This window comes from Podarcis muralis, chromosome 8 (assembly GCF_964188315.1).
Source record: "Podarcis muralis chromosome 8, rPodMur119.hap1.1, whole genome shotgun sequence".
Lineage (NCBI taxonomy): Eukaryota > Metazoa > Chordata > Lepidosauria > Squamata > Lacertidae > Podarcis > Podarcis muralis.
In genome coordinates this window covers 49,898,876-49,926,128 of record NC_135662.1, presented here as the reverse complement: position 1 = coordinate 49,926,128, position 27,253 = coordinate 49,898,876, and the positions used below count along the sequence as shown (strand labels likewise).

General features: G+C 39.3%; 1 protein-coding gene across 7 annotated transcripts in view; it reads left to right on the top strand.

The window, feature by feature from the left end:
* Positions 1 to 27,253, top strand: part of SPIRE1 (spire type actin nucleation factor 1) — an 81,446-nt gene continuing 54,193 nt past the window's right edge. For 3 of the 7 annotated variants that reach the window (XM_077933176.1, XM_028737386.2, XM_077933177.1), the window contains exons 1-3: positions 2 to 704; positions 11,617 to 11,651; positions 26,445 to 26,675. In XM_077933176.1, coding sequence (XP_077789302.1) covers positions 374 to 704; positions 11,617 to 11,651; positions 26,445 to 26,675 — 597 coding nt within the window. In that variant the 5' untranslated portion in view covers positions 2 to 373. Of the gene's footprint in view, positions 705 to 11,616; positions 11,652 to 26,444; positions 26,676 to 27,253 lie in introns of all 7 variants that reach the window. The other 4 variants (XM_077933175.1, XM_077933174.1, XM_077933179.1 and 1 more) reach the window with 3 other exon arrangements.

Genomic DNA, 27,253 nt, shown 5'->3' with positions numbered 1-27,253 from the left:
GGAGGAGGAGGAGGAGGAGGGACGCCATTGCGTTGCTATGAGGTGACTCCCGCCCTCCATACTCTCCTCCCCCTCCAGCCACGGACTGACTCGCTCTGTGGTGGCGGTGGCGGCGCTGCTGCTGCCTGCCTGCCTTCCTCGCCGGTGACTGGGGCGGCTCACGCGCTTTCTTATTTATTGAGGGAAGCGGGGGGAGGGGTGCGGGGAGAAGAACATGAAGGCGGCGGGCAACGGGCAGCCGCGGCGGCAGCAGCAGCAGCAGCTGAAGTGAAGCGAAGCGAGGCGGCGAAGGCAGAGGGCGAAGAGGGCAGCGAGCGCGGCCGGTCATCTCCTTTTCGTTATTATTATTATCATTCGGCTCCCCGCAGAGGGAATGGCTCACGGCGGGGCCGCGGGAAGCGACGAGCCCTTGCCGGGCACCTCCGGCCGCAGAGACGGCGGCGGCGACGACGAAGGCCGGTCTCTGGCGGCGGCGCTGGCGATGCGGGACGCGCTGTCTCTGGAGGAGATCCTGCGGCTCTACAACCAGCCCATCAACGAGGAGCAGGCGTGGGCCGTCTGCTACCAGTGCTGCGGCTCCCTCCGCTCCCGAGGCCGCCGCGGAGAGTCTCCCAGCCGCAGGGTGGAGAGCCCCGCCGACATCCGCATCTGGAAGGACGGAGCCGTCACGCTGGGCGACGGCGCTCGGAGCCCGCCGGCAGCAGGTAAAGCTCCGGGGCGAGGGCCGCCGCTGAGCCCCGCCGTCTCCGGGCTCTTGAGGCTCCGCTTGGGCCCCAGAAGGGTACAGGGGGTGCCCTTTGCGCGCTGTTTTCCGCCTTGTTTTCTTTCTGTGGGGGTGAATTTTTTCCCCTAGCAACGCTTTCCCACCTTCCGTCGTCTCCCGCTCCCGGGAGGCTGCATACATCCCCCAGTAATGCAATTGCACGGCGAGGATTTCCTCCACCATTTCTCCATCACTTAGCACTGCTTCTTCCCCATGGATTTCAGGGCTGCCTCCTCCTCCTCCTCTTAGCTGCCTCAGGTCGGCGACATTCTCGCGCGCGCTCCTCCTGCACCCACAGCAACAAAAACGCCTCTGTTTCGTCTTGTTTATACAACTGCCCCATCTTCCCCAGAAACGACGGCGTTTGTCTGAAGAGCTTGCTAGTTACCATTTTCTGATAATCCCTTCCCTCCCCCCCCCGCCCCTCCCGCTTCGCTGCGAATGTTTTTCTTCTCTCTGTTGTGCTGAAATCTAGAGTTCTTATATGATCAGTAATATTTTCTGTCCTTTAAATGCTGCATTATGGCTGGTGTATAGGCAAGCAGTTGGGAGACTGCAGGGTAGCTTAATTGTACCTGAAAGGATGCCTTGGTTTGGGTATGAGACGTTTCGGTTTTGGATAGAGCACCTAACAAAAACATCCTTCCCGTTCCATTGCCCTTGTTAGGCACTGCAGCATGGGTGACTTTATTAGATACTGATACACGGTTTCTGAAATACCGAGGCTGTATGCCTGTTTATTTACTAGAGCTCCTCCAGCACCTTTTTTCCTTTGCTCCTGCTTGGAGAAAGCCTGTGGAAAATAAAATGATGCAAAGCTACTCATGTAGGTCAGCATGAGGGATTGGGGGAGGGCACTGCAAAGCAAAACAAAGAAAGCAGCTGTCAGAACCTAGGCATGTTGCTACCAGGAGGTTTAATGTCTGTTGGCTTTGTGCCTTTGTTTTGTGTTCCTTTTTAATTCCAAAACAAGGCTGCAGTCTTATGCTAACTTCTTTGGGAGTAAATTCCAGTGATATCAGTGTGTTCTATATACATCCACGTGAAAAATGTATAGGAAACAAGCAAGTGGTAATACATACTTTTTATAACATTGGTTTGATGTTCCCGTTTACTGAAGACTGCAACTAATCAATCATATGATTAACACAGGAAATAAAATGTGACGTTATGAATTCCTCTTATGTACTTAGGAAAAATATGTTAAACAGATTAAGCAGTTATATATAATACACACTTTATGTCCATGACTAATGTAACACCATATTATCTTTGCCTTACATGTCTTAGCACGTGCCTTCAAAATCTCTGATTATACTAGTTACTTCAAACATACTTAAAAAAAACCAAATTAACACAGTAAACCACTTTTCAAAGTCAGCTCCATAAACTCATTCTAGCAGCAAACAGATTGTACCTGTCATTTGACTGTGCAGTCAAAGAAACAATACATATGAAAAGTGACACATAGCATGCATTGTAAAGATCCTGCATTTGCTGTGTATTGTTTAGTGAACATAATAAAACAAGAGTTGAAGTAATAAGACTGGAAATGGTGGTAATTTGATTTTAAAAATAGGACATCATATGAAATTTGTTTATTTCGTTGTTGCAAGAAGAACAATAGGATAACCTATTGTAGAGTTTAATGTTGGCATGACGCTCATTGTTTAGTCCTCCATAATCTCCTTCAGAACACAGTAATGAATTCTTGAATTCTACAGCAAATACTAGACAGACTTTTTATACTGGCTGGGGAATAGGAAACCTTTATGTGCAGAATTATTTTATGTCACTGTCAAAGGATATTTTGTATTCCCACATGCCAGGAACCAGAGTTAGTTCCATGTCAGAATGCAGTTCCTAGACAGGTTTTAACCTCAACATAACAAACAACAAGCATGAGTGGTATTTTGCAAAATGGTTTTTTGTTTGTTTGTATTTGAACACTGGCTATGATTTGTGAAATAAAGATAATGGATGAAATCCAATGCTAGTAATACTCAGAGTAAACTCATTTAAACTAATGGATGAGTAAATTAATTTCAGTGGGTTTACTCTTGAGTATTATTACTATTATTATATTTATATTCATCCTGCCTTTTTCCCTGACAGAGACTCAAGGCAGTTTACAGCTAAAACAGAAACAGCTAAAAATGGGGGAAAGCAATAATTAAAAAAACATTTAAATGTTAATATATTTATCTATATATGATCTATTAAAGATACAGTTCATAATGAAAACACCACAGTACCAGCCCTTCCCCTAAAACAGGGGTCTGCAACCCGCGGCTCCGGAGCCGCATGTGGCTCTTTTACACCTTTGCCGCGGCTCCGGGGCAGATACTAGCTAGGGGAGGAGGCGCATTGTGCGCCCCGACACTCCCCACTGTGGCGGTCGCTGTACTGGCTGTGACGTTGCATGGGGGCAGTGTGTGCGTTAGTCACGCACCATCCTGATGTCACCTTCCCACCCACTGTCAGATCGGAGGGCAGCGGCGCGCATGCTTTAAATGTCGCAATGGTTTTGCGGCTCCCAGGTTTTTTTTTCTTCAGAAACGGGTCCAAGTGGCTCTTTTTGTCTTAAAGGTTGCAGACCCCTGCCCTAAAAGGAGTCAGTTCCCAAATACTATTGGAACAAGAAAGTCTTCACCTGGCTGCAATAAGAAGGGAGTTCCAAAGTCTGGGAGCAACCACTGAAAAGGCCCTTGGCTATGACTTCGTTAGATATCACTCAATGTCTTTTACCTCTTTGTCCCTTTATCTTACATTATTTTAACACTTCTTATTCCCCAAAGGAGGGCAAGGGCACAACATATGACATACTCTCAGCTGAATATTAGGTTTTGTACTTGCAAATAGCATAGCTTTTTCATACTGCTGTAGGGAGGAAGGGTTTATAATAACAGAGATGTGGTATGTTTAGGTTTTCAGCTGAGACTGTCAGCGCAGCCACCTGCTCTGAGTCCACACACAGCAACATGACTCATCTGTCATGGCATTGTTAAGTTGACTTTTACTGTTTATTGTAGCATTTCCTACTTTTGGGTTCCTAAGACGGTTGTGAGAAGGGTTCCAAAAGAGGTGACAAGAAGCATATAGAAATGAGGAGTGCAGAACCTTCCCTTGCCAGCTGCCTATCTTCAGGAAAACATAAACTACTTTCTGGAACAACATAAGTGGTCTTAGTGCCATACTTTGTTGTCAGCCCTCATCACACACTGTGTCTGCCCAATGGTGTAGCATGTACAGGGCTGCTGCCACCATGAAGTGGCTTGGGCTAATTATCTGGATAATAACCTCTCAGTTGATGTGGGGCAAAACAATAGCCATGTTTGCACTTACAGAGCATGTTGGCTGTCATAATTTATCTCTTGGAAACATTCCAATGTTGCTGAGAGGAAAAAACCTCTCTGATGGTTTCCTTTGATCTGTTAATCCCACATATTTTAGACTATGACAGATTATTTTTAAGTGCATGAGTAAGAGTTAACACTGACAGGTAGATCATTTAACATTATACCTTATATCCATTAGAATAAACATCTCTAAGGTCCATATTTCAGTACATATATGTTTTCATTTGTTAAACTAACCTTAGAAATGTATCATGATCTTGTAAAGGAGATCTATGTGCAGAAGCAAGTGCATATTCATACCATGCTGATTATCTGGGCCTCATCAAACTGCATCTTTTTTTCTCCACTGGAGATGTACAACCCTGTCAAGGGACAGTAGTTGCCTGTAACTGCAACTTGATCATGGCCTTTGTTAACAAGAAAGGAAGCAGACAGAAACTCTTGAGTATTAACTCTTTTATGAGAATTTGACAACTTTTGGTAGGGAAAGTTCAAGTTTTGTTTAAGACTGTGAAAGAGGATACTGTACAATCTGCCATTATGTCATCTAAGCTAAGGAAACAGCAAATGCAATAGACTTTGATTTAGGTTGCATTCCTGTGCTCACTTTCCTGTATGAATAAGCTCAACTGAATACAATGGTACTTACTTTTGAGTAAGCATATGTAAGACAGCTCTTATATGGATGTCTAACTGCCATGACTGGGCTCATTTGGTAGAGTATGAGACCCTTAATCTCAGGGTTGTGAGTTTGAGCCCTGTGTTGGGCAAAAGATACCTGCAATGCAGAGGGTTGGACTAGATGACCCTTGTGGTCCCTTCCAACTCTACAATTCTATGGTTTTGCTTAACTTGATGAAAAAGTGGAGCATGTTATTACTGGAAGGAATTTGAAGATCAGATAGATTTAATCTTCTTTAGTGAATGGTTATCAGTTGGGTCATACCATTCCGCAAACAAAGTGGGTGGATGAAGGCAAACACTATTAAGTAAATAAACTAAATGCAGCTAATTCATACAAGCAAGCTATGCCATAATGCAAACTGCAAGATAATGTAATAAAACTCAGAATTATTAGAAACTGTGATCTGGAATAACATTTCCCTTCCAATATGGTAAAGAAATTGGACCCAATTTGCTTCTCTTTCTCATGTTTACTTGTCTTTATCATGCCTACCCTGCTTAAAAGCTTATATCTAGTTCCAATTATCTTTGAACCTCCAAGGGAAGGAATTTCTCCATCTCATCTTTCAAACCTATGTTTGCAAGTGTATATAAAATTCATTACTCTAGTAAACTACCAACGAGGTCCAAATCAAAATGTGCTAGATTAAGTTATGCTAAAATACAAATCAGTTAACTAATAATAAAGTGCAAACCTCAGTCTTCTTCACTGCCTCTAACAGAAATTGAATGGAAAGCGCTGACAGGCTTGGAGCCATTGAGAAAGAGATGAAACATACCTGGAGGAACCCTGAGGTTTGCAGAAGAAAAGTACTGAAGGAGACAACCCTCCAAAGTAGACCAATGAGAACTGAGCATTCTCAGTAGCTGCAGGACATTGAGTGTCAGTTAGAAAAGAAGAATGAGAAACTGGGGGTGGAATGTAATGCGCTGCAAGCCCCCTGTTAGCAGCTTCTTGGAGGTTAGGGCATGATTGGTTGGAAGGACTCTTTATTTAATAAGAACACTTTTGATAGGAAAGGGTGGGCTAGATACATTCTCCAGGCTGATGGCCACATTGCTTCTTGGGCAGCTTGCCAGGGGCCACATGGCTGTGATCGACCAGAGTTACAAAGTGGATAGGGAATTGGATGTGCTACTTACTTTCATATAGTAAGCTACACTCTAGAAATGCAAAGTCAGAAGTTCCTATACATACCCTTCTCTATCCATGCAAGCAAGAGTCACTAGCACAATTAAAAAACTCATTCGAGACAGACAATAGCACTTGAAGAGGGTGTGGAGCCTTGACAGATGTGGCTGGGGAAAATCCTAGAAGGCCTCATTTAGCTCTCCTTGTTGTGCAGCTCCACACCTTGTATGAGGGAGTCTACCCGTTCCCCACAACAGTGAATTCAGGTGGTGACTGCTGATAGGACTGGTGCCAAAAAGGGATACTGAGAAATGAGGGTGTTCTCAACATGCTCCAAGAAACAAGGGGTATGCAGAAGTACAGAAGGATTAAAATGTTCAGGTACACATTGTTTGGTAATCTCCAGGAGCCACAGAATGAGTAGCAAAGAAAAATGGAAAATCAGGTTGAGTGAATTGGCCTACTTGAATGCTTTAGTACAGAGGATAATATGCCTGGGTGACACTCCTGTTAGGAGCTTCAGATACATTGAAAATATTTGTTTAAAGTTGTTTGTGTTCATAGAATAAAAGAATTGAAACTTCCCAAGGTAACATTAATGACATCCCCCTGCCCTATATATGGGGAAACCCAGACAGATGGGTGAGGTATAAATAATAAAATTATTATTATTATTATTAATCATATAAATATACCTGAAGAGCAGAATTGTTCCAGTGACTTGAGTTAGAGTGTTAGTGCAGTTGTAAATAATGACCTTGCATTAAATACTAAAGTCTAAAAATAATGTGGATAAAACTGCAGTGTCTCAAGATGGAGAATGGACCTATTGTTTGCTTTAAAGTAATTATACAGGAAAATAAACTAGCATTTTAAAGACTGTTTGACATGCTAGTTTTTCTATAAATATTATTAAACATTTGATACCTTAATACATTTTAAAAAAAAATCTACAACTCATAACAATTATGTGGATGAAATTACAACTTGATAGTTCTTACAGTGTGTTTAGAAGCAATTATCATTTAGTAAATGAAGGCTTTTTATAGAGCAATCTTATATTTGTTTATTCAGCAGTAAGCTCAATATAGATTTCATAAGACTTCTGATGTGTAAGGGATTGCAGCTTTAATTGAGTGGTACTTCTCTAAGTCACTAGATTTGTTTTAAGGAGGCATGGGCTTCTCAGTGACATTTATTGGCTCAGTTTCTATCTTGACTGGCACAGAACTGGAACACTGATTCAATATGGTGTATATGATTAAGTGACTATGTGCTTGTATTTTGCTGCTGGATAGTGCTTTTTTCTGGAGAAACCTCAAGCGTGTCATGAGGCATGTATGTGTAGTCCTTCCCTTTTTATTGAATCTACTTATGTCTGTTATTGGTTCAAGAGTGAGGTACAAAGTCTTCTAGATTAGTTGGCTGAATGAAGCAGAATGTGCTATGTAACCTACTAGGCTTAAGATGAAGTTCAAGAACTCTTGCTCTAAACTTAATAACAATTAAAATCAGAGTGGAACAAATACCAGTCAAAACTTTTCCTTTCACTTACTTCTATGAAGGCTGATCTTATGCCTGTTGTTTTGGGCACTAGAAACGTGTAGTTTTATAGTCAACACAAAAGCTGGCATTTCCATAATTCTTTTTTACATGATCTCTTTTTTCAGTTGAGATCAGATTCTTAAAGCAGCCAAAATGCTTTCCTTCTCCAACTACGACTTTCAAGATAAATTTTTTGCTAGGATAAGAGGAGCACCTGTATATGAGGCTACGTGTTGTGACTTTTCAAGGGCTTAATACTGTATTGCTTATTCTCTTGAAAGTTTAGAAAATACATTAGAGACAGAAATCAAGAAATTTCAGGGTTCTAAGGTTTACTAATTTAGTAGGGGTTTTATTCCTTTACTGAACGTTTGATGGAAAAGTTCTAAGATTAACAGCGGCTGTCATTCATATGTGATACACCCTATAGTTCATTGTTCAAATATAATAATTATTTTATTGTTAATATATTAGGGCACAGTGAGAACATATTATGCAGTCTTCTTACAGGGAAAATATATGTGCAAGGCTGGTTTCTCTTAATTCTTTCTTCTAGCCTGCTTTCCTATCTGTCATTAATGAGCAAAAAGCCATCTATTGTAGAGTTTTGTTTATATTGAAATATGATTTTATTTCCTTAACAAGATACACACCCAGTTGAGCACTGAGATGTAAGTGATTTTTTGGGTTGATTTAACATTACTTTGAATATTAGCCCTAGTTCTCACTGAGGTGGCAAAGGTGTGCCAGGGTTTTACTGCTTTAGGTTTCAGTGGGAGGCTCACAGGATTGAACATTCCCCCATATAATTTATATATATATATATATATATATATATATATATATATATATATATATCCATGTAGTCAGGTAGCATGTCAGGCTACAGCCTTTACTCCTGAAATCTAGTTTTCTGTGTGCAGAGAATTTGTATGAAGGAGCAATCAGTCATGTGAGTTACCATCCACAGGCTGAAGTACCACTGTTCAGATAGAGTTTTACAAACTCAGTGAGTGCTAGACTTCAATTGTTGAGTCTCTTTTTATGTAATGGAGTTTGAAAGGGTAGACTGCAGCACTCTCAGATAACATTACAGAGCTAAATCTAAAGCCCGTAATTATAACTAAAAGCTGGCCAGAGCTTCTGGAGCTACAGTCTGAATGTTTTTTATTGCTTCAGGGTGCTTTGGGGGGGGGGGGGGAGGCAATGATAACTGAGTTTTATGTCTTAGGTTTTATCCTGGTATTTTGTGTATTTTTATTTTAGCTAGAACACTGTAACAAATTTGGAGTAGATGACCTCTTTTCTAAAACAGCAAAGAGTATTGTGACACCTTAACATCTAACAAATTCATGTTTCAAACTTTGGTTAATTCAAACCTACTTCATCAGATTCATGAAGTGTAATCCTCAATTGGCAGCTGAGGGTTATACATGTATTTATTAAATTTATATCCTGCCTTTCCAGAGGAGTCCGGGGCAACAAACACACAAGTGATAAAACATCTTTAAAATATCTTTGAAACAATTTCTTTTCAAACATCTTTAAATGCATTTGGTAAAATGGACTTTGGCCTATGAAAGCTTATGCCATAATAAATTGGTTAGTATTTAATGTGCCACAGGAACCTTTGAATAGAAAAGGAGTCGAAGGTCTAAAGGAGGATAAGGAGATTGTTCCAAGCATGGCTAGAATTGCCTGGTCAATCCAGAGGGCTTGCTAATACCATTTCTCTACCCTCAGATAAATTACAGCAGCTCTTAAGTGCTTCCCTGCTTGACAATAAAAAGGGAAGTGGTGGCAGTTTAATGAATATAAGAGGAATGCACCTCATACCCTGTTTATCTCATAAGGGAGATGTGGGAGTGATTGCCCCATGGTTAAAGAAATCAGTGAATGTGTTGTTCCAGTTAATGCATGTTTTCAGTATATAGAGAGGAGCCTTGGAAAGTGTGAATGAGGAAGGAAAATGGGAGAGGCCAGTGTCTGTATTCTTTACAAGAACTTCTGTTGAAATTGAGTCATAGATTTGTATGACTCAGTTAAGTGTCAAGTCTTCAAAGTGAGCAGGGCAAAATGTTAGACATATACTGTCATAACTTCCTGAAAAGTGGGGAAAATAAAAGCATGGCTAGAATTGCAGCACGCTGAAGAACTTGACAAGCCAGACTTTAAAGTTGTATTTTAAAAACATTTTTTTAATATCTGGATTTAATGAAGTCTGCAAATCTGTTCATCATGAAGATAGCCCCTTCTTGTGCACAAAGTGCACCTAAGTCGATCTTTGTGACTCCTAATTTGTCATCCTCCTTTTAGACCAGCAGCTGGTGCTGAACATATGAACCTCCTCCCTTCACAGTTCCTTTCAGCCTTGATAATCTTATCGCATGAGGTGTTGCTGTCATCCACCACTGCATCCCATCCCAACATGGATAGAGTTGTGAACCTTGACAAGCTCTCTGACTTCTGGCAAATCATTTCTTAGCCTAACCTACTTCACATGGTTTTGTGCAAATACACTGTCCATCTTCAGATTGTATAAATCTTTAATCTTTTAATAAAAATATCCAAGGAGAATAACATTTAGAATATTTTAGTATGTACTTTTTTGTGAGAATAAAAGAAGGAATCATTCACACATGGCATCCTGAATGCATTGCAGGAAGAGATATGACTAAAAGTTTCATAGTCAATAAAAGGGGGGAGGTGGCTATTGCAGAGACAGGCAGAAGAAGAAGCAATGAGACCCTAACCTAGCTTCAACTTGGGGATGACAGTGGGAGTTTATGATCTTACATATGGTACAACACCTCAGAGACTGGTTTGTAGCATGATATAGCCGTACTTCTCAGCATGGAGCTGCGGAGGCTGTGAGGCGAAGGTGTTCCTAGTTTTGTGCTAAGCTTTGGAGATCCTTGCTTCAGACGTTCAGCATGGCATCAGATACCAGACTCTGCCCCTCTGAGGCCAGGGCCAGCATGTATTTTAGCTGGCTACTAAGGCCAATCAAAATTTGCCTATCCCTTTTTTAAGGCTGGTTTTTTTTGGTAACAATTTTGTTAATATTTATTTATTCAAAAGCAGAATAAAATGAAGGTTGTGAAATATTGGCTAACTTGTCAATCAAATTGTGCACAGCTTATTACTTCCATGGTTATTTGCTTGTGCCAGGTTAAGTTATGCATGTGCAGGATGGAGGAGGTATAAACATGCATCACATTATCTGATTCAGTGGAAGACATTTTCATAATGTTATTTTCTCTCCCAATGAGTTTGTGAGAACATTTTTTACTGAGTTACTGGGAAACTCAGACAATCAGAGATGAACACTTTTGTTGTTTGTTAAGATGCTTATCTTAAGAAAGAGAAACTTTCTTGGGGGAGAGTATTGTATATATTTAATGGAACAGACAAATACTTGTTCAGATTTCACTGAGTGGCATATTTAAGATTTTAAAAATGTATATAGCAGTGCACCAGTAGCAACTAAGCCTCACCATGAACAGTGCATGTACAACCAGGGCCCAGATCCTTGCTCCATCTTCCTCCAGCAGTGGATTAGAAGACGAAAGTGCTTTACAGAAACGTAAAATGATCAATTCACAAAGGCCATCTGAGAAAGGAAGAGTCCTGGAGACTCAACTATACAGCTGCAAATAAAACATTTTAAGTGTGTTTTAAATGCAGTATACAATGTGATACTAGATGGCGATGGTGAGCGTTTTTATATGTGTGTAGATGTGTATGTTTTTAATATGTGTGTACATTCCACCCCAGTGCCTTTTCTTCGCTTCCATGTAGCACCTGTATGGAGTGAAAGGAATAGTATTCCCATTTACCACCATCCCTGAAGATTTTTGCTTTGCACAGGGTTCTCAGGAAGAAAGAAGCAACACACCTTCTTCTCTTCCTAAGTACCTGTACAAAGTGAAAGGATCATCTCCTTCTCTGGTCATCTGCAATATGCAATGAACAGGGAAATGTAATAGTCCATGGATGATGGGAGTTGTAGTCTACATGGGGAAAGAGGATGCATCAGATTTTTTTCTAATCTTTTCTAATCTTGTTTTTGGAATTGATTGATTGCTTATTTTTAAAAGGTGAAAATAACTCTTTTTTATTTTTAATTTCAGGTAAATCAGAACATTTACGCTGTCCAGAAACAGAGGTAAGAACTTGTAAAAGTGATTGTTCTGTTTGATACACTAGTGCAATGAATCTTAGGGCATTTATATATAGCTCTCCCGGGTATCTGTACTGATATGCTGAGAGAGCACTGCCCCAGGGGAGAGAAATGTGTGCAGTCTGTCAGCTCACAACCCCTCTGAATACAGAAGAAAGCTTCAAGCGGTGGAGCTTTCAAAATGCAAATGCTAAGCAGGGAAAGGACTTCTTTTGGCTAGGCAGATGCTGCGATGGAGGGAGGAGCAAAAGGATCAAGCAGTACACAATCAGAGCAGCCCCTTCCTCTTTTTCAGCTTTCCCAACTTTTCCAGCTTTTTGCTGTCCTTGACCAGCACCACCAACTGTCTCTGTGATGGCCTATGCGAAAGCCCCATGCAAGCAGCTTCACGCTAGTGTTAGAAACTGAGATGTGAAAGCTAGGAGCTAAATGGCACCTTAAACCTAGATTATGGGCGCAACAACGGAATGTCTAGGTGTGCTTTTTATATAACTAGAATACAAAGCTGAAAATGAATGAACTGCAGCTAAAATATTATGTTCATTTTTCACATGGTATAGTCCTTCCCCTGCCCACTCTCCTAATGTTCTTAAGAGGGTCTCTTCTCCAGTCTTCAGAAAGTAGCTAGAAGTGGGGAACCAGTAAAAGGTCCTCCTTTCCTTCCACTCTGTAGTTTTAATCTGAAATGTTAGGTGCAGTACTGCGCCCACAGCTCAGAAACTGCTCACATTAATGAAATTCCATGTTGCAAAATGCGTTTAGAACAATGGGAGTTTCGAAGAGTGCTTCACTGCTCCTTACACCCCCAAAAACTAAGGGTTCAACAAGCAGCATTTCAAAACGTTTCCCACTGCTCCTGAAAGCTCTGAAAGTCAGGTTTAATTCACACATGCTGATTTCACAGCTCTGTCGGTTATTTTCTCATAGGAAAAACTTGAGCTCTTCAAAGAATATGAGGGCTGTGTTTGACCCATATTTATTTCTTTTTGGCCCTGAGAGAAATCTGTATGATTCCGCTTAGTGTCTTAACAGCTGTACCCAATGCTAGGGAAATTTCCCAGGAGCACTTACATATTATTTGATGCAGTTGTATCCTGCCCTTCATAGAGCTTAAAGTGGTATTTTAGCCTCAAAATACCGCTGGAAGAGAGGTTGGCTGAGTGATGGTAACTCACTCAAACAATGTAGTTAGTTTTGCAAGAATTTGGACATAGGATTTCCACCACATTAAAAACCATTCTAGCCACTGTGTCATAATTGTCAGGGAATATAAAGTTTCTATAAAGAACAAGATCCAACCTCTTTCCAGGTAGAGTTTTTGTAGCTTTTGCCCTCACCTGTCGGTCAGGGTAAACTGGGAGTCTTGTGTGGCTGATCTGTATCTCTACCACCTTGCCTCAAGGGCTCTCTCACATGATAATGCTACTGTTGACTGAGTTCTCTCTTTTGGTGAAAAGGGTATTTGATAGTAATCAGTTTTCATTGGAGGCATTGATTTGGCTACTGAGTTTCCAGGATTTAGGGACTTGGATAGTTATTGTTTCTGACTCATATGCTGGCTTCTGTATCTCGATGGCCTTGTGCTTGCTATGCTGCTGCTGAGATTTAATATGCAACTGCCCCCTGGTTTTTGTCACTATTTTTAATACACTAGAAATACACTGAATTACTAATAGTGGTGGGAAGATCTCTGTACTTTCTGGAGATAAAGATCAGCTGTGTTTTACCAGAGCTTGGAAAAGATAGAAAATCATTCATTGTGACCTTAAACCACACTATTCACTGCTGCAGCTCCTGTCATATGACATCATGCATAAAATTCAAGATAGTTCTTATTTAGAAACAAAATAAAGCTTGCCATGTGAGTGGAATAGAAATACTCCCCCCCCCCTTAGAAATAGAAATAGCATGATGTGGAAAAAGTGGGTATAGATGTTTTTCTCCCTCTCTCATAACAGTAGGATTCAGGGACATCCAATGAAACTGAGTCTTGGAAGATTCAGGATAGACAAAATACGTGCTACTTGACACTACGGAATTAACTATGGAATTCTCTCCCACAAGATGTGGCTACCAACTTAGGTGGCTTTGGAAGATTAGATTAATTTATGAAAGATAAGGCTATTGCCATGATGGGTATGTGCCAGGGACTGACTAGAAACTGAGGAGTGGTGGCTGGATTTGGGTGAGTGGGCACCGGAAGAAGACTGACTTGGAGGAAGCAATCAGTGATCTGGGGGAGCCTGTAACAGCCCGGAGATGAGAGGCAGGAGAAGCTGCGGGATTGGAGAGTGAAGAACATGTGCAGGAGGAGAGAGAAATAGGTCAGGCTGGTGTAAAGGGCTTCCACTCCTCCTCCTTCTGCCCCCACCTCCTGTTCCACTGTCTCCCAGGACCAGAAGAGGATTGAAGCAGGAAGAGCAAAAGGTTACATGCAGGTGGAGTCATTGTCTGCTTTCACGCAGCTTGGGGGGGGGGGGCGAGAACGACATAAATGGAGGTTGAGGGCAGGGCCTCTTTGTTCAGCAACTCCCTCATTGGGTGCACACCTGGAAGTAGCTGAGACACGTAGGCCTGATAGACATGCCTTTTGCTAACTTGTAAGTGTACTTTTGACAATAAAGTGTTAGCTGTTTACTCAGGATGTCCATTCCTTTACCTGACAGCACTGTGACAGTATGTTGTACCTCCACTGTCAGAAGCAGTATGGCTCTGAACACCAGTTTCTGGGAATTGTGGGTTGTGTCCATGTTCTGTTTGCATGCTTCTCATAGGTGTTTGGGTGGCCACTATGAGAATATTGTGCTGGACTAGGTGGCCCTTTGTCCTGATCCATCAAGGTTTTCTTATATTCTTATATCATGCTCAAAAGCAAAATAGGTATAGTCTGTCAATGACACCTGCAGCCAATGTTTTGAATAGTTATTTCAAATTACTATGTTATATTCTTCCTTCTGGCTTCTTTGTCTGTCTGTTATCACTCCGGACCGCTCTTGACTTCTGCTAGCCTTTTCAGAACTTTGCCTGCCATTTTGTGGGCTTCAGCTTCCGTCCTTTGCCCACTGTCTGTCCTGCACCTTTTTAAGATCAGATAAATGCAGCTTAGTATTTGTGGGTGGCAGCAATTATTATTATTATTATTATTATTATTATTATTATTATTATTATTATTAACAAAAATATTGTAGGCTTAATAGATACAGTTATTAATCATCATCTATGGTCTGTACAATGTAATAGTAAAATAGAACAATTCTGTTTTGAGATTTTTTTTTCTTGGGAGTTTGCAAACAATGCTTGGGCTTGCCTCGGGTTCCTTATTTCAAGGAATACTTCGCTATTTTAGACCAGTAACATACATTAAATTAAAGATTCAGTTTAATAAAATGGCAGTGTACAATACAAGTTTTTGTTCTTTTCTTCAGCATTTATAGCACAAACATTCTGCTTGGCCTTTGAAAATATGTACAGTAGTACAAAATGTGACAAATAACTGAGGTAGCCCAGCCAAAGTACTTTCATGGTTCAGTTGGAAAGGCAGCTCTAGTACTCTCAAGGGCAAAGAGAACCTTCAATCATTATTTCCATTTTCCAAAACTGTCTGAGAAATCTTAATACAAAAGCTGTTTACTATGCAATATGACTAGGGTAGTATTTTTATCATCATATGCAGGACTGAAGCTAGTAAGTGGTAAAGTTTATAAAAGGTTATGTACATAATTATAGGCTAAAACCAGAAAATATTTTATGAACTACAGTGTAGGGTAAAAAAAAGGCTTGCATAAGAATTGTTCTGGGTCCCTAAATAATGGGTGTAGAAACCTATAATGTGCACTATTTGGGATAATACAATTTTGTGTATATTCATGAACTTTGTGTTTAAAAAGTTGGTTGCAGCATAGTTTGGTGGACACAATTCAGAGACAATGATGAGAGCTGCAGTGGCAGCTACAGAAGGTACTTCTTTCCCTCTTCTTTCCCTGTCAGAGGCGGAATGCTCCTGAATACTAGTTGCTGGCAATCACAAATGAGGTGTGTGTCTGGTTGGTCATTGTGATAAAAGAACGCTGGATTAGATGGACCTTTGGCCTGAATTAGCAAGGGTCTTCTTACAGCTCAGCAGCCCATTTGTCCCTGAACCCACTTGACTTGACCTACTCCATGCTTATTAAATAACATATATTAAGTTCTCGTGTAGTTAGATAAACAAACCCAAGTGTGGAGTACTTATCTGTTCCGTCAAGTGTGGACGTGTATAGAGAGAGATGTATCCTTCAAAATAAAATCCTAAATTGAACAAGTTAATATATTTTCCCCCACCTTTGCTGAAGGACAATTATTTGCTTTAAAAGTTTGAATAATTGAAATTGGATAATATAAATTGTAGGCATGATCCAATCCGTTGCTTAAGAAGCAGGCATTCTGTGATAGAAGTGGGAGTTGCTGGCATTTAATTGTGCTTGCGTACTGACACAGTAGATTACTAAATTTCATATTTAACCAGCTTTAGCATCTCCACTATTTTTTATGTACAATCAGATGTAACTTTTGCAAAAGTTGAAATTAAAAGAGGGAAAGCTTCCCAAGTTCAACATGTTTATTTGATGCATGAACTTCCACAGTTACATGGTGAAAGACATTACGTTTATATGAAAGCATTTTGGAGATGAAGAAGCTTGAAGATGATTTGGGTGGGGATGGGGGCCTCATGGCAGAAGAGAGGAAGGGGAAGTTCCATTTGCTTGGGCAGAAATCCATTATACCGGCAGGCTGACATTATTAGAGGTGACCCTATATTATATATGCATTACTGTATTTCTTTTAGTTTCGTTTGGAAATGAACTAGTAAGGGTGTTGGGCAGGAGGGCATTCTCCCCTGTTAGCTGAATGCTGTTGGATTCATGTGGCAACCAGCCTAAAAGACATATGAGCTTGACAGATCAAAATCCTGAAGAACAGGTGTAGATCTCCTGAGATTGTATCTCATAGGCTAGCCATTGTGCATTAATTACAATTGGCTATTTGTACAGCAGACTTTTACTTCAGTGCTGCACTTTTAGCTATGTCTGTGGTAGAGTGCTCTTTCTCATTGTTTGCCAAAGCATTTCTGTATGGTGCAAATGCTGCTGATGTGTCAGAAGTATGCTTTATCTGAGATCTTAAAAAGTATGTGCTTTGTGACTGCAAATGCTATTTTAATTAGTTTTTGTAACTACTTATAATTAGCTGTGCCATGCATTGGATTTTAAAAATACTATTTTCATTCATCACTACTGGATTTTCAATTATAAGGAATAATTTTATTTGTTTCAAGTATGATTCTTTGCACAAATGACTATTGTTTATTTTATTTACTTAAAACTATGAGGCTGCTAATTTGTTTCTGAATAAAACACAGGTTTGTCCATAAATCAAAGACTATTTTCTTTGCAGGCCACAAGCAAACCTTCTGTTTTAGCAGGCATTTTTAGTAGTTTTCTTTTTGTATGATTTTATTGTTTTATCCACTGTATGCTTTTTGAAATATTATTGCATGTGGCTTAGAAACGTTGTTGATTCAGTAATATATAAATAGCTGAAATAAATAATAAATAAGGCGTTCGGGTATATTATAATCTTCATGCCTAGACTGACAAAGAGCTGACAGTTTCAAGTGAATTGTTCAAACATTCAACACCAGTGATTCAGAAATGGTGTTTTCTTGTGAAAAAGGCATGGGGAACTTCTTTTCTCTAACCATCTAATATCCAATTGCAAGGGCTGCAAAGGCAATAGAGCGTATTATCTAGTGCCTCCTTCCATTATTCTTCAATTTAATTAGGGCAGTCAGCTGCTTATCTTTAGCAATCATGAAGTGTTGCACTTTCAGCTTCATCCTGCAAGGAGATTATTCATCCATCTGACTTGTTAGGCACCCATTCATCCTGTTTACTAGGCACCCATTCATCCTTATGCCTCCAGTGACTACTTTGCTTACTATTCAGATACTATCATTCCTCGGGATGTTGGGGATAAAGTGAAAGACTGGATTAATGCTGGGAACAGACAACTGCTGTTTAAAATCCATGATTATACTGTTAAAATAGAATTGATGGCTACTCTGATCAGGGGTTTTTTTCTATGACCTTGAATACCCTTCAGCTGGCCATCCATTCAAGCTGTAAGGGTGAAAGTTTACATCTCACTAAACATCCTACTACCAATATTTAATAGTCAAAACTGTTTCACAGAAAATTCAAATCTTACATGGAACTCTTATGATGCGTTTCATTAAAAACTCACACAAAACCATGGGGATTACTTTGTTTGAAATGCTGTATATAAAAGGCTTCCTTTATATTTTTTTACTTGCAATAATCCACTTGCCCAACATAAGAAGTAATTCATTTAGGGCCTTTTCAGATGTGAGAGACTTGTTCACTTTATGCACTTAGTTCAGATCCAGCACCAGTAGGCTGCAAAGTACTGGTAACCTATATGGGGAATAGCAATGGTGATATAATGCTTTCTTCCAAGAGACTGAGAACATGACATTACATCACATTTATAATATAGTCATAATTTATAATGTAATTATAAGCTTCAATATTTGTTGTGGCTTTGGATGCCATTCATGATATGACAGAAATAAAATATTCTGTTCTAATAATTTTTCAAGATTCAGGGTCGTTTCATATGTTCTTGGATATAGCTGACACTGTGAACTTTTCTAATGTTTACACAGTTCAATTTTAATTAGCTTTTTACATCACTAACATATTTTAGGAAAAACAAACTCCCACTAGATTTTTTACATTGTTGTAGTGGGGAAAGTTTCAGGAAATTATCCAACTCTTATGCAATACTTAGCAACTATGAGATTTAAAATGAAACTACTGCAGTGGCCTGATACTAGAAATGATGTGTCACATCCTATCTAGTTACAGTGAATAGCATAACAGTGTATTAAGTATCCAGTCGCTAATGTAAAATTGATAATGCAAAACATACCCTTAGTAGTTGAATGTTTAGTGTTGTAATGATAAAATTAATTGTTAATGTTGTTTGTAAGCAACAAAGTGTTGGCTATGATTGCACAAACCAAGAAATAATAATCTGGTTCTCTGAATTATCTGAAATTACAACTTGATCCCCTACTTGATTTAGAACAGTTAAGTAATATAACATCATGTCATAGCATTAAGCAGATTCCCTAGCAGCATTAAGGATTTTCCAGGGTTTTTTTATCAGCACAGAGCAAAATCCTCATTCAGTTAAATTATGTAATGTATTATAAATACAGTATTATTAATGAATGCCATGCAGATGATGGAAGCTACTTGGGACAGCCTTTTTTAATGAAAGTTCATTTTGCTCTCTATTTTGAACATTATTACATAGGACGCATTATCTATAGCTAGTGTTCACTGCAGTGACCAATCAGGTGCCAATGGCAAGTCCTCAAATAGGACCTGAATGGTGCTCTCCCGACTTGTAATTCCCAGCATCTGCTCATAGCTGTCAACTTTTTCCTTTTTTAAAGGGAAATTCCCTTATTCCAAATATGATTCCTTGCAAGAAAAGGGAAAAGTTGACAGCTATGCCTCTGCTTCAGCAAGACTTGTACTTCTGCATGCTTGGTAGTTCTGTATCTAGCAATGCTTTGAGCCAGTTCCCCCAGAACAGATGTTAAGCAAACAAGCCTGTAATTTCAATGATCTCCCCTGGATATCTTTTTGAAAATCTGTGTTTGTGTGGCCTCCTCAGTCCTCTGGTATGGAGGCTAATCTTAAGGACATATTACATAATTTTGTTAGAAGAATAGCAATTTCACATTTGAATTCTTTAAATACTCTCAGGTGGATGCTATCCAGACCGTATGGTTTGTCTGTTTTTATTTTGTTAGTAAGACCTAAAATTGCATCTTTTGTCGCCACTATTTGCCTTTTTTCCTGTGAAAGTCAGTTCAGGCACTGGGAGCTGCCCTATATATTCTGCTGTGAAGACTGCATCTTCATTCAGTTTCTTTGCCATCTCTTTTCCTCTGTTAGCACACCTCTGCCTCACTTGTCATACAAAGATCCTACCACATCCCTGCAGGACTCCCTAAAATTTTATAGTTTTAACTGTGTGCTCCTTAAATTATTTTTCTAGCACCCCTATTGTCTGATTGAATTTGTTTGCCAGCATTTGTATTACTTTTTTCCCTCCTCGTTTGAACAATACTTCCATTTTCTAAAGGGAGCCTTCTTGTCCTTAATAGCTTCTTTGACTCTGCTCATTAACTAACCACACAGGCAGCTTCTTGACTCAGGTGGTACCTTTTCTGATCTGTGGTTTACATTCTGGCTGAGCTTCTAATATTATGGTTTTAAACAACTTCTAAGCATTTTGGAGAGATTTGATCCTCTTAACTTTGCCTTTCAGCTTCCTTTTTACCAATCCTCTCAATTTGGGGAAGTTTCCTCTTTTGAAGTGAAACGAGACTGTTGGATATTCTTGGCAATTGACCATGTGTATATATATTAAATTTGATAGAACTATGGTCACTGCCTTCAATCAGTACAGCAACTTACACCTCTCTCCTTAAGGAACTTGCTTCATGCTACTACTTCTGCCAGGAGGTTTACTAGCCTCACCTTAAATCTCTTTATATTTGTTTTAAAATACCGTATTGTGCTTGTTGCCTTATTTATTTCTTTTACACTGCCTCTCACTGTAGTTGTGCAGGGAGGTATTCTTAATTCTATTCATACTCAACAAAGGGATGTCTCTTATCCTAGCTGGCTAACTAAAAAAAGGAAGGGAAAATCTGTTCTAGAAAGACCAAATAAATTTTATTTTAAGCTTATCATTTATTTACTATTTCAGAGCCATTACTAGATTTCAGTCAAAGTCATCCCCAAAATGGAAGTAATGGAGTGTTGTGTGTTCATCTCTAAATTCAGGGTAATTCTAGCTTCAGTGAATGCAGATAATTCCATGGAATGTTTTGTCATAGCTTTTTGCAGAATACAGCTAAGCATACTGACTAGTATTTTATGTGAATGTTCGTAATTGGCCAAGGAGCAATTCTCAAGTGAATATGTCCAGCAGGTGGATTATTAGACATTACAATGTTATTTTGATTTCAGTTCAACCTTAGCAGTAACCTATTTTTGTAAAATAGAAATCGTGACTTGTCTAACAAAATTCTTAAGAAGGTGAGTGATATATTGATAAAATGATGTGGCCTGATATATTAGGCATTCAGTGAGTTGGTGCATAGAGACAAACATTTCTCAAGAATAGAAGCAGAGAACAGAGAGCAAGAAAAGCAGCCATTTTGAGGAGTACACACAGTGTTAAATACAATTTCCCCACATTTTGGTCTGTTATGGCATCATTTACAGAGCTTGTACTAGGACCACATTACAGGAGCAATAAGTTGGAAGTAGAGCATCTGTTTTATATTCACAAGTTTTAGATTTAATCCTAGCACTGCCAGTTAGCGGATCTCTGGTTGAGAAAGACCTCTGCCTGAGAACTAAAAATTGTGAAGTCGTACTACTGGATTATTCTGCAGTCACTTTTAGACCACCACAATGGAAGACAGCTCCTTATCATCTTAAAAAATAATTCACACAGAAGGATTAGTGAAATGAAATGAAACAAAAAACCCCCACAAAAAACTGTTGTGTGTTCTATAATTCAGGAGCTGGAATTATTCATTGATATTTAAAATATCAAAAGAGTTGAAGCCCCAGAGGCAGCTTAGTTAATTGACTTGTTTTGACATCCTTTGGTGCTTTCATATTAATTGATGTTTCTTTTTTAAGAAGTTTGTTTTTTGTAGTCCTTACTATTTATATGACATTCAATGAAAGCTGCCTCTCTTCTATCTAGTGCCCAGTTCTGCTGGTCTTTATATGACTTTTGTGTTCTGCTGGTCTTTATATGACTTTACATGACTTTACGCTGCTTAATGGCTGCTACTTTTTATGATCTCTCATTGTACCATTTTAAATAACAAGATGTGTACTTTTAATTTTAAATAAAAGGATTAGCTCTTTCTGCTAGCACACCATAAAGGAGATTAAGTAGAGTTGTAAAGTTCACTAGGAAGTTGTGAGGAGAAATTTGGATGCAAGGTAGGTTTAAGTCTGCTAGTTAGGTGTAACTGTTCAACAAATACCTGCTGTGCATACCAGAAGCTGTGTGCCTTCTGCTTGATATTCCCATTTACTTTCTCATTCCTGTATCACTTCATCACTTTCCCAAGTAGACAGATCATTTTTAAAAACTCTTTTGGACTTAAAATTGCTTGTTGTTCAGCAGAACAAGGAGCAAATTTATGTTCTGCCTTACTACCGAATAAGATCTTATCCCATCACTTGTGGATTTTTAGGAGACATTGAAGTGGTATATTTGCAACTACATATCTACTAATCTGCTTTTAAAAACTGTAAAGGTTGTATTTCCTGGAGACAAGATTATGCCAGTGTCCACATTCTTCATTGCCTGATAAAGGATACAGACACACTAGTTTATGAATAATGTGACTTTGTGTATTTGAGTGTAAATAGCACTGGTAGAATCACTACTTTTTTGTAATGCGGTACAGATAGATTCCTGTGCCTGTCAACAATCTGAATATCCTAGTTTGGTTGTACCACAGCTTGTTGCATTTGCTCAGCTAATCCATGATATGATGACCGATATGTCAGCTCATTGCACTCAGTTTGGACTAACTCACAGTAATACTAGGAATTTTAATCACTGCAGACATACCTTAAAAAGAGGTACAAGATATGTTTATCTCCCAAAATGTTCGCTTTCTGTCGTAGTTAGTGTTAGCATAGATATATGTTGCACAGAAACTGAAAAAATATGTCAATGAACTTTGCACTAGATGAAACACTCTAATTATCTGACTGCATTAAACAGGTAGTAAGATTAAACAGGTAATAAACCAAGAAAGTAATGCACTTTAAATATTTTCATAACTCCTCCTTTCTAATAAAACTTGTTTCTTGATTTACTGAGGGAGTTCACATGAGTACTTTCCAAACAGAAAGATTAACAGTCCTCCAGCCGAAGAGTTTAAACAAAGATTAATTCCCCCTGTGCATACTGTTCTCAAGGATGTTGAAGAAAAGTGATGTGCCAACAAAGAGAATAATGTCTGTGCTACTGGAATTGCTGTTTTGATTATTTTGGCTTTGGAATAAACTAAATGTATTTATTTTATTTATTTATTATATTTCTCTACCGCCCTTTATCCAAGGATCACAGGGCAGTTTACAATATAGAAATACAAAAATACAAAAATACATAGCATAGTAACAAACAGAAACAATGCTCCCCCCCCCCCAAATACATAAACACTTTTAAAAGGCCATAGATTGTTTAATTAGCCCAAGGTATGGGATAAGAAGAATGTTTTTGCCTGGTACCTAACAGTATGTAACAAAGGTGTCAGTTGAGTTTTCCCAGGGAGAATATTCCACAAATGGGGAGCCAGTGCAGAAAAGGCCCCTTCTCATTTTGCCGCCCTCTGGACCCCTCATGGAGGAGGCACATGAAGAAGGGCCTCAAATGATGATCTCAGGGTCCGGTTCAGTTCATATGGGGAGAGGTAAATTGTTATCTCAGTGATGCATTAAATTAGTCTTTTAATATAGAATCATAGAATTGTAAAGTTGGAAGGAACCCCAAGGGTCATCTAGACCAACCCCTTGCATTACAGGAATCTCAATGCAGTCTCCCATCCAATTTGAAATTGTACCGGCTTGGCTTAGCTTTGCAAATACGCTAGCAGTTTTATTGATGCACCACTGCTTAGCAATGTCATGGACATTCAAAATGACATTGTAATCCTATACATATCTGCTCTACTTCTAAATAGACATATATAGGATTACATTGTCAATTAGCCCCATTGAATTCAGTGGGACTAACTCTCAAGTACATAGGACCACAACCTGAAAAATCTGACTCTTTAGATTGTGTGACTTGCTCCTCTGTAGTGTTTTATCACACCTGTGAATGCATGAAAACACTCCTAAATGGAAGTTAATTCTGTTGTTAAACAACAACAATTCATCTGTAGGGCTGCTGTGTTACATTATCAATGTTAGGACAATACCCTTATTAGGCCATCCAAAACACCACAAAATAATGTGCAACCTTTCAAGTTCTCCAGTACGTACTCTCATTTCTGATAGTCTGCTGAATGCACAAACATAGTATGTGGGACTGGCCTGCCTGCTACCTCCTTTGACGTGTATAACAGATAAATGGATGGCTAGGCAGAAGAATGATTTGATTGGTTTTAATAGAATGTTTGTGACTGCTTTTGCTGTGGTATAATTTTTCTGCAACTTAGAAAATTTAAGCAGTGTGCACACCATACATTAACCACCACCACCCCATCATAAGAAGTGTAGTTTACCCCTCACAGAGCTATAATTCCCAGCACCCTTAACAAACTACAGTTCCTTTTATTCCTTTGGGTGTGATGTGCTTATATGTATGGCACGTACACAGCCTTAGTTTTCAAACAACGTAAGAATCAAGCGTAGCAGAACTTGGCAGGTCCTTTAACACAGCAGGGTGAAGGGTACTTGGAATTATAGATGATATCCCACTCCTTAGAAACTTATACAAAAATATTTGGAGCTACTCTGACTCTTCTTGACCGCAGACTTATTTGGGCCTCAGACTTATAAAGAGATTACCAGCTCCAAGGAAAAGTCAGATAATTACAAGTGTGGCAGAAAAACAGCCTTTTTAATGTTTATAAGTACAGCTATGCCTTGGAGCTTTGTCACTTTAATTATGAACATGGACAAGCTCAGGAAGAGGGCAAGCACACAAACAATGCCCTATTATATGTAATAAGTGTGGGAGAATGGCATGCATTATAAACATTAACACATGTTTCAAAATGACTGAAAAATAAAAATAGTTTTTAAAAGTTCATTTTAGAAAACATATACTGTCTGTGATATGACTGGCAATCACATAAATGCATCAGCTATAGGGTGGCACTGTTTGCACTAGTGGCAAGAAAAATAAGGGCAACCTTTCTGGATAGTGCAAGTGCCAAACCCCTAGAATGCTGACTAGAAGGAATGTTTTTAAATTTTGGATATTGTAGAATTTGTCCTGGTCTGGTGCATGAAATGTCTTTTGTTTTATAGTTGTGTGATTTGTGCTCATGCTGTATTGTGATGGCCATTGGCTATAAACAATAACATTTACTGGAACAGACTGACAAAAAGTAAAAGTTCTCAGGAGAATTAAATCAGCAATATTACTCATATTCTTCTTCTAAAAATAATTCATTTAGTCCATGACCTTTATTAAACCAAACAGAAAAATGTGCCAACTAGATGTTTCCAGACCAAGCCCGCCATTAAGCACGTCAGTTGTAGCAAAAGAAGGGGTGGTTTGGGGCACGTCCATCCCTCAGCTGGAAGAATGCAACTGAAGCAGAGAGAGTGAAATATCAGTGCCAGCTGTCCATAAAATAGTGGTTACAGAGGAATCAAGCACAATCTCTCTTCTTGGCTTGAACAGAGGGGCTGCAATGGCAGATATTCAGCACCTGCAATGATTTTGTTTAAACCTTGAAGCCATTGCAGGTGTTTGTCTTGGGCTCAGGAGAGGGTCCTAGGAAGCCATGTTCATAGCTGAGATCAAGTTGCTCAAGTCTGGAACATGTGGGCTTGTTCACCCCTTCAGCCCATGATGCCATTTTCTATTATGGGAGGAAAACTGGACTTGGAAGATGTTCAACTGAGAGTACATGTCTTCCAAATCCAATTCGTAACGACCCCATCACTTTCAGATCCTAGCTGGAGAACAGGAAGTAAGAGCAATCATGTTCTTCTTTAACAATCATGTTCTTTCTTTAACTATTGCTAAAAAGCTTGCTTCTGCATGCTACTTTCTGGTACCCATGTTTGTTTCCTGACCACGCCTTAATCCTGTAGGTTTGGGGCAGTGTGCTTTTGCAAGTGAGTCTGGAATTCTAATAATAATGGTAATAAACAGTGTTTTTTATGTATGCCTCTGGGTGTCCCCACTTGCCTGTAGGGACCCATTCTAGAACTTTCCCCTCTTCCGTTTGGGGCGCACAGGTTCAGGGCCGGCCTAATACATCTTGGCACCTGAGACGAACCACAAAATGGTGCCCCCCTTCCCACCAGAGTGGAAGGGGTGAGCAAACATCTACATCAGGAACAAGAAGAAGAATAAAGCTCTAGATTGGGATCTGGTGCCCCTGTGGATTCTGCGACCTGAGGCGGTCACCACACCTTGCCTCATGAGTGGGCTGGCCCTGCACAGGGGAAATCCCATAGAAAGAGTGCTGCTGAAATGGCACAAAGGCTGTTACTCCAGTAAAAGTCATACTACATTTTAATATTAAAGTATGTTTGCTGAACATGCTATATAAAAAAGTAACCATTTGTTTTCTGTGAATTATAGTGTACATCTTATTTCTTATTACCTTAATAAGCTCAACATCGTTACGTTGTCTTAGTGTTCAAGGTGTAAACATTAAATGCATACACTAACATACCTCATTCTTTTCTTGTGTTTTCAAAACAACCCTTACAAGGAGCAGGATTTAGAGAGTTTGAATATTGGCATCTCATTAATACTGATATTTCCATTTTTGTGCTTTATTTGGTATCTTCCTATTTAACAGTGATATAATAGAAAATGTATTTCATGGTTGATATTGTAGCAGTTAATAGTAGCAAAATATTAGTACCAATATATCTAAAATGATGTAATCCTTCTTTTCAGGTAATAGAATCATTGGGAATTATTATTTATAAAGCACTGGACTATGGCTTGAAAGAGAATGAAGAGCGAGAGCTAAGCCCCCCCTTGGAACAGCTTATTGATCATATGACCAACACAGTAGAAGCAGATGGGAGCAAAGATGAAGGTTATGAGGCTCTGGATGAAGGAGTAGAAGAAGAAAATGACAAGGGAGACGTTGAAGTTATACAATCTTATCGAGATGTCATGAAGGTACAGACTGGTTATCTGATATTGTTATTTATATTGTTTAGTGCCTTTTAACTGCAATACTGTCAGTTGTAGTCACACTGGTCACATTATCTCCAACACACATAATGTTTGCTTAACGCTTTTGATTTCAACAGACTTCAGTTCATACTTTAGTACTTCATTGGGTTGTAGCTGCCTTGCATATATTTATTTCTCACATGAAATTTGCTGATAATTCTAGACTTTTGCAGATATTAAAACTGTATAATGACACAGTATAGATTCCTATGACATACTATGGTGGTATTACGGATCATCATCAGAGGCCCTTCTTCGTGTGTCTCCTCTGTGACTTGAAAACAGGCCTTTCCTGCAGTGGCTCCCCACTTGTGGAGGGAGACTTGCTTGGTGCCATGGTTACATGTTTTTGCCTGGCACCTGAATATATGTACTTATGTATTTTTGTGGGGTTTTTTAACTGATTGTGCCAGTTCCCTATGGAACAGGAATGAAGTACAGTGGTACCCCGCAAGACGAACGCCTCGTGAGACGAAAAACTCGCAAAACGAAAGGTTTTTTCGTTTTCGAGTTGCCTCGCA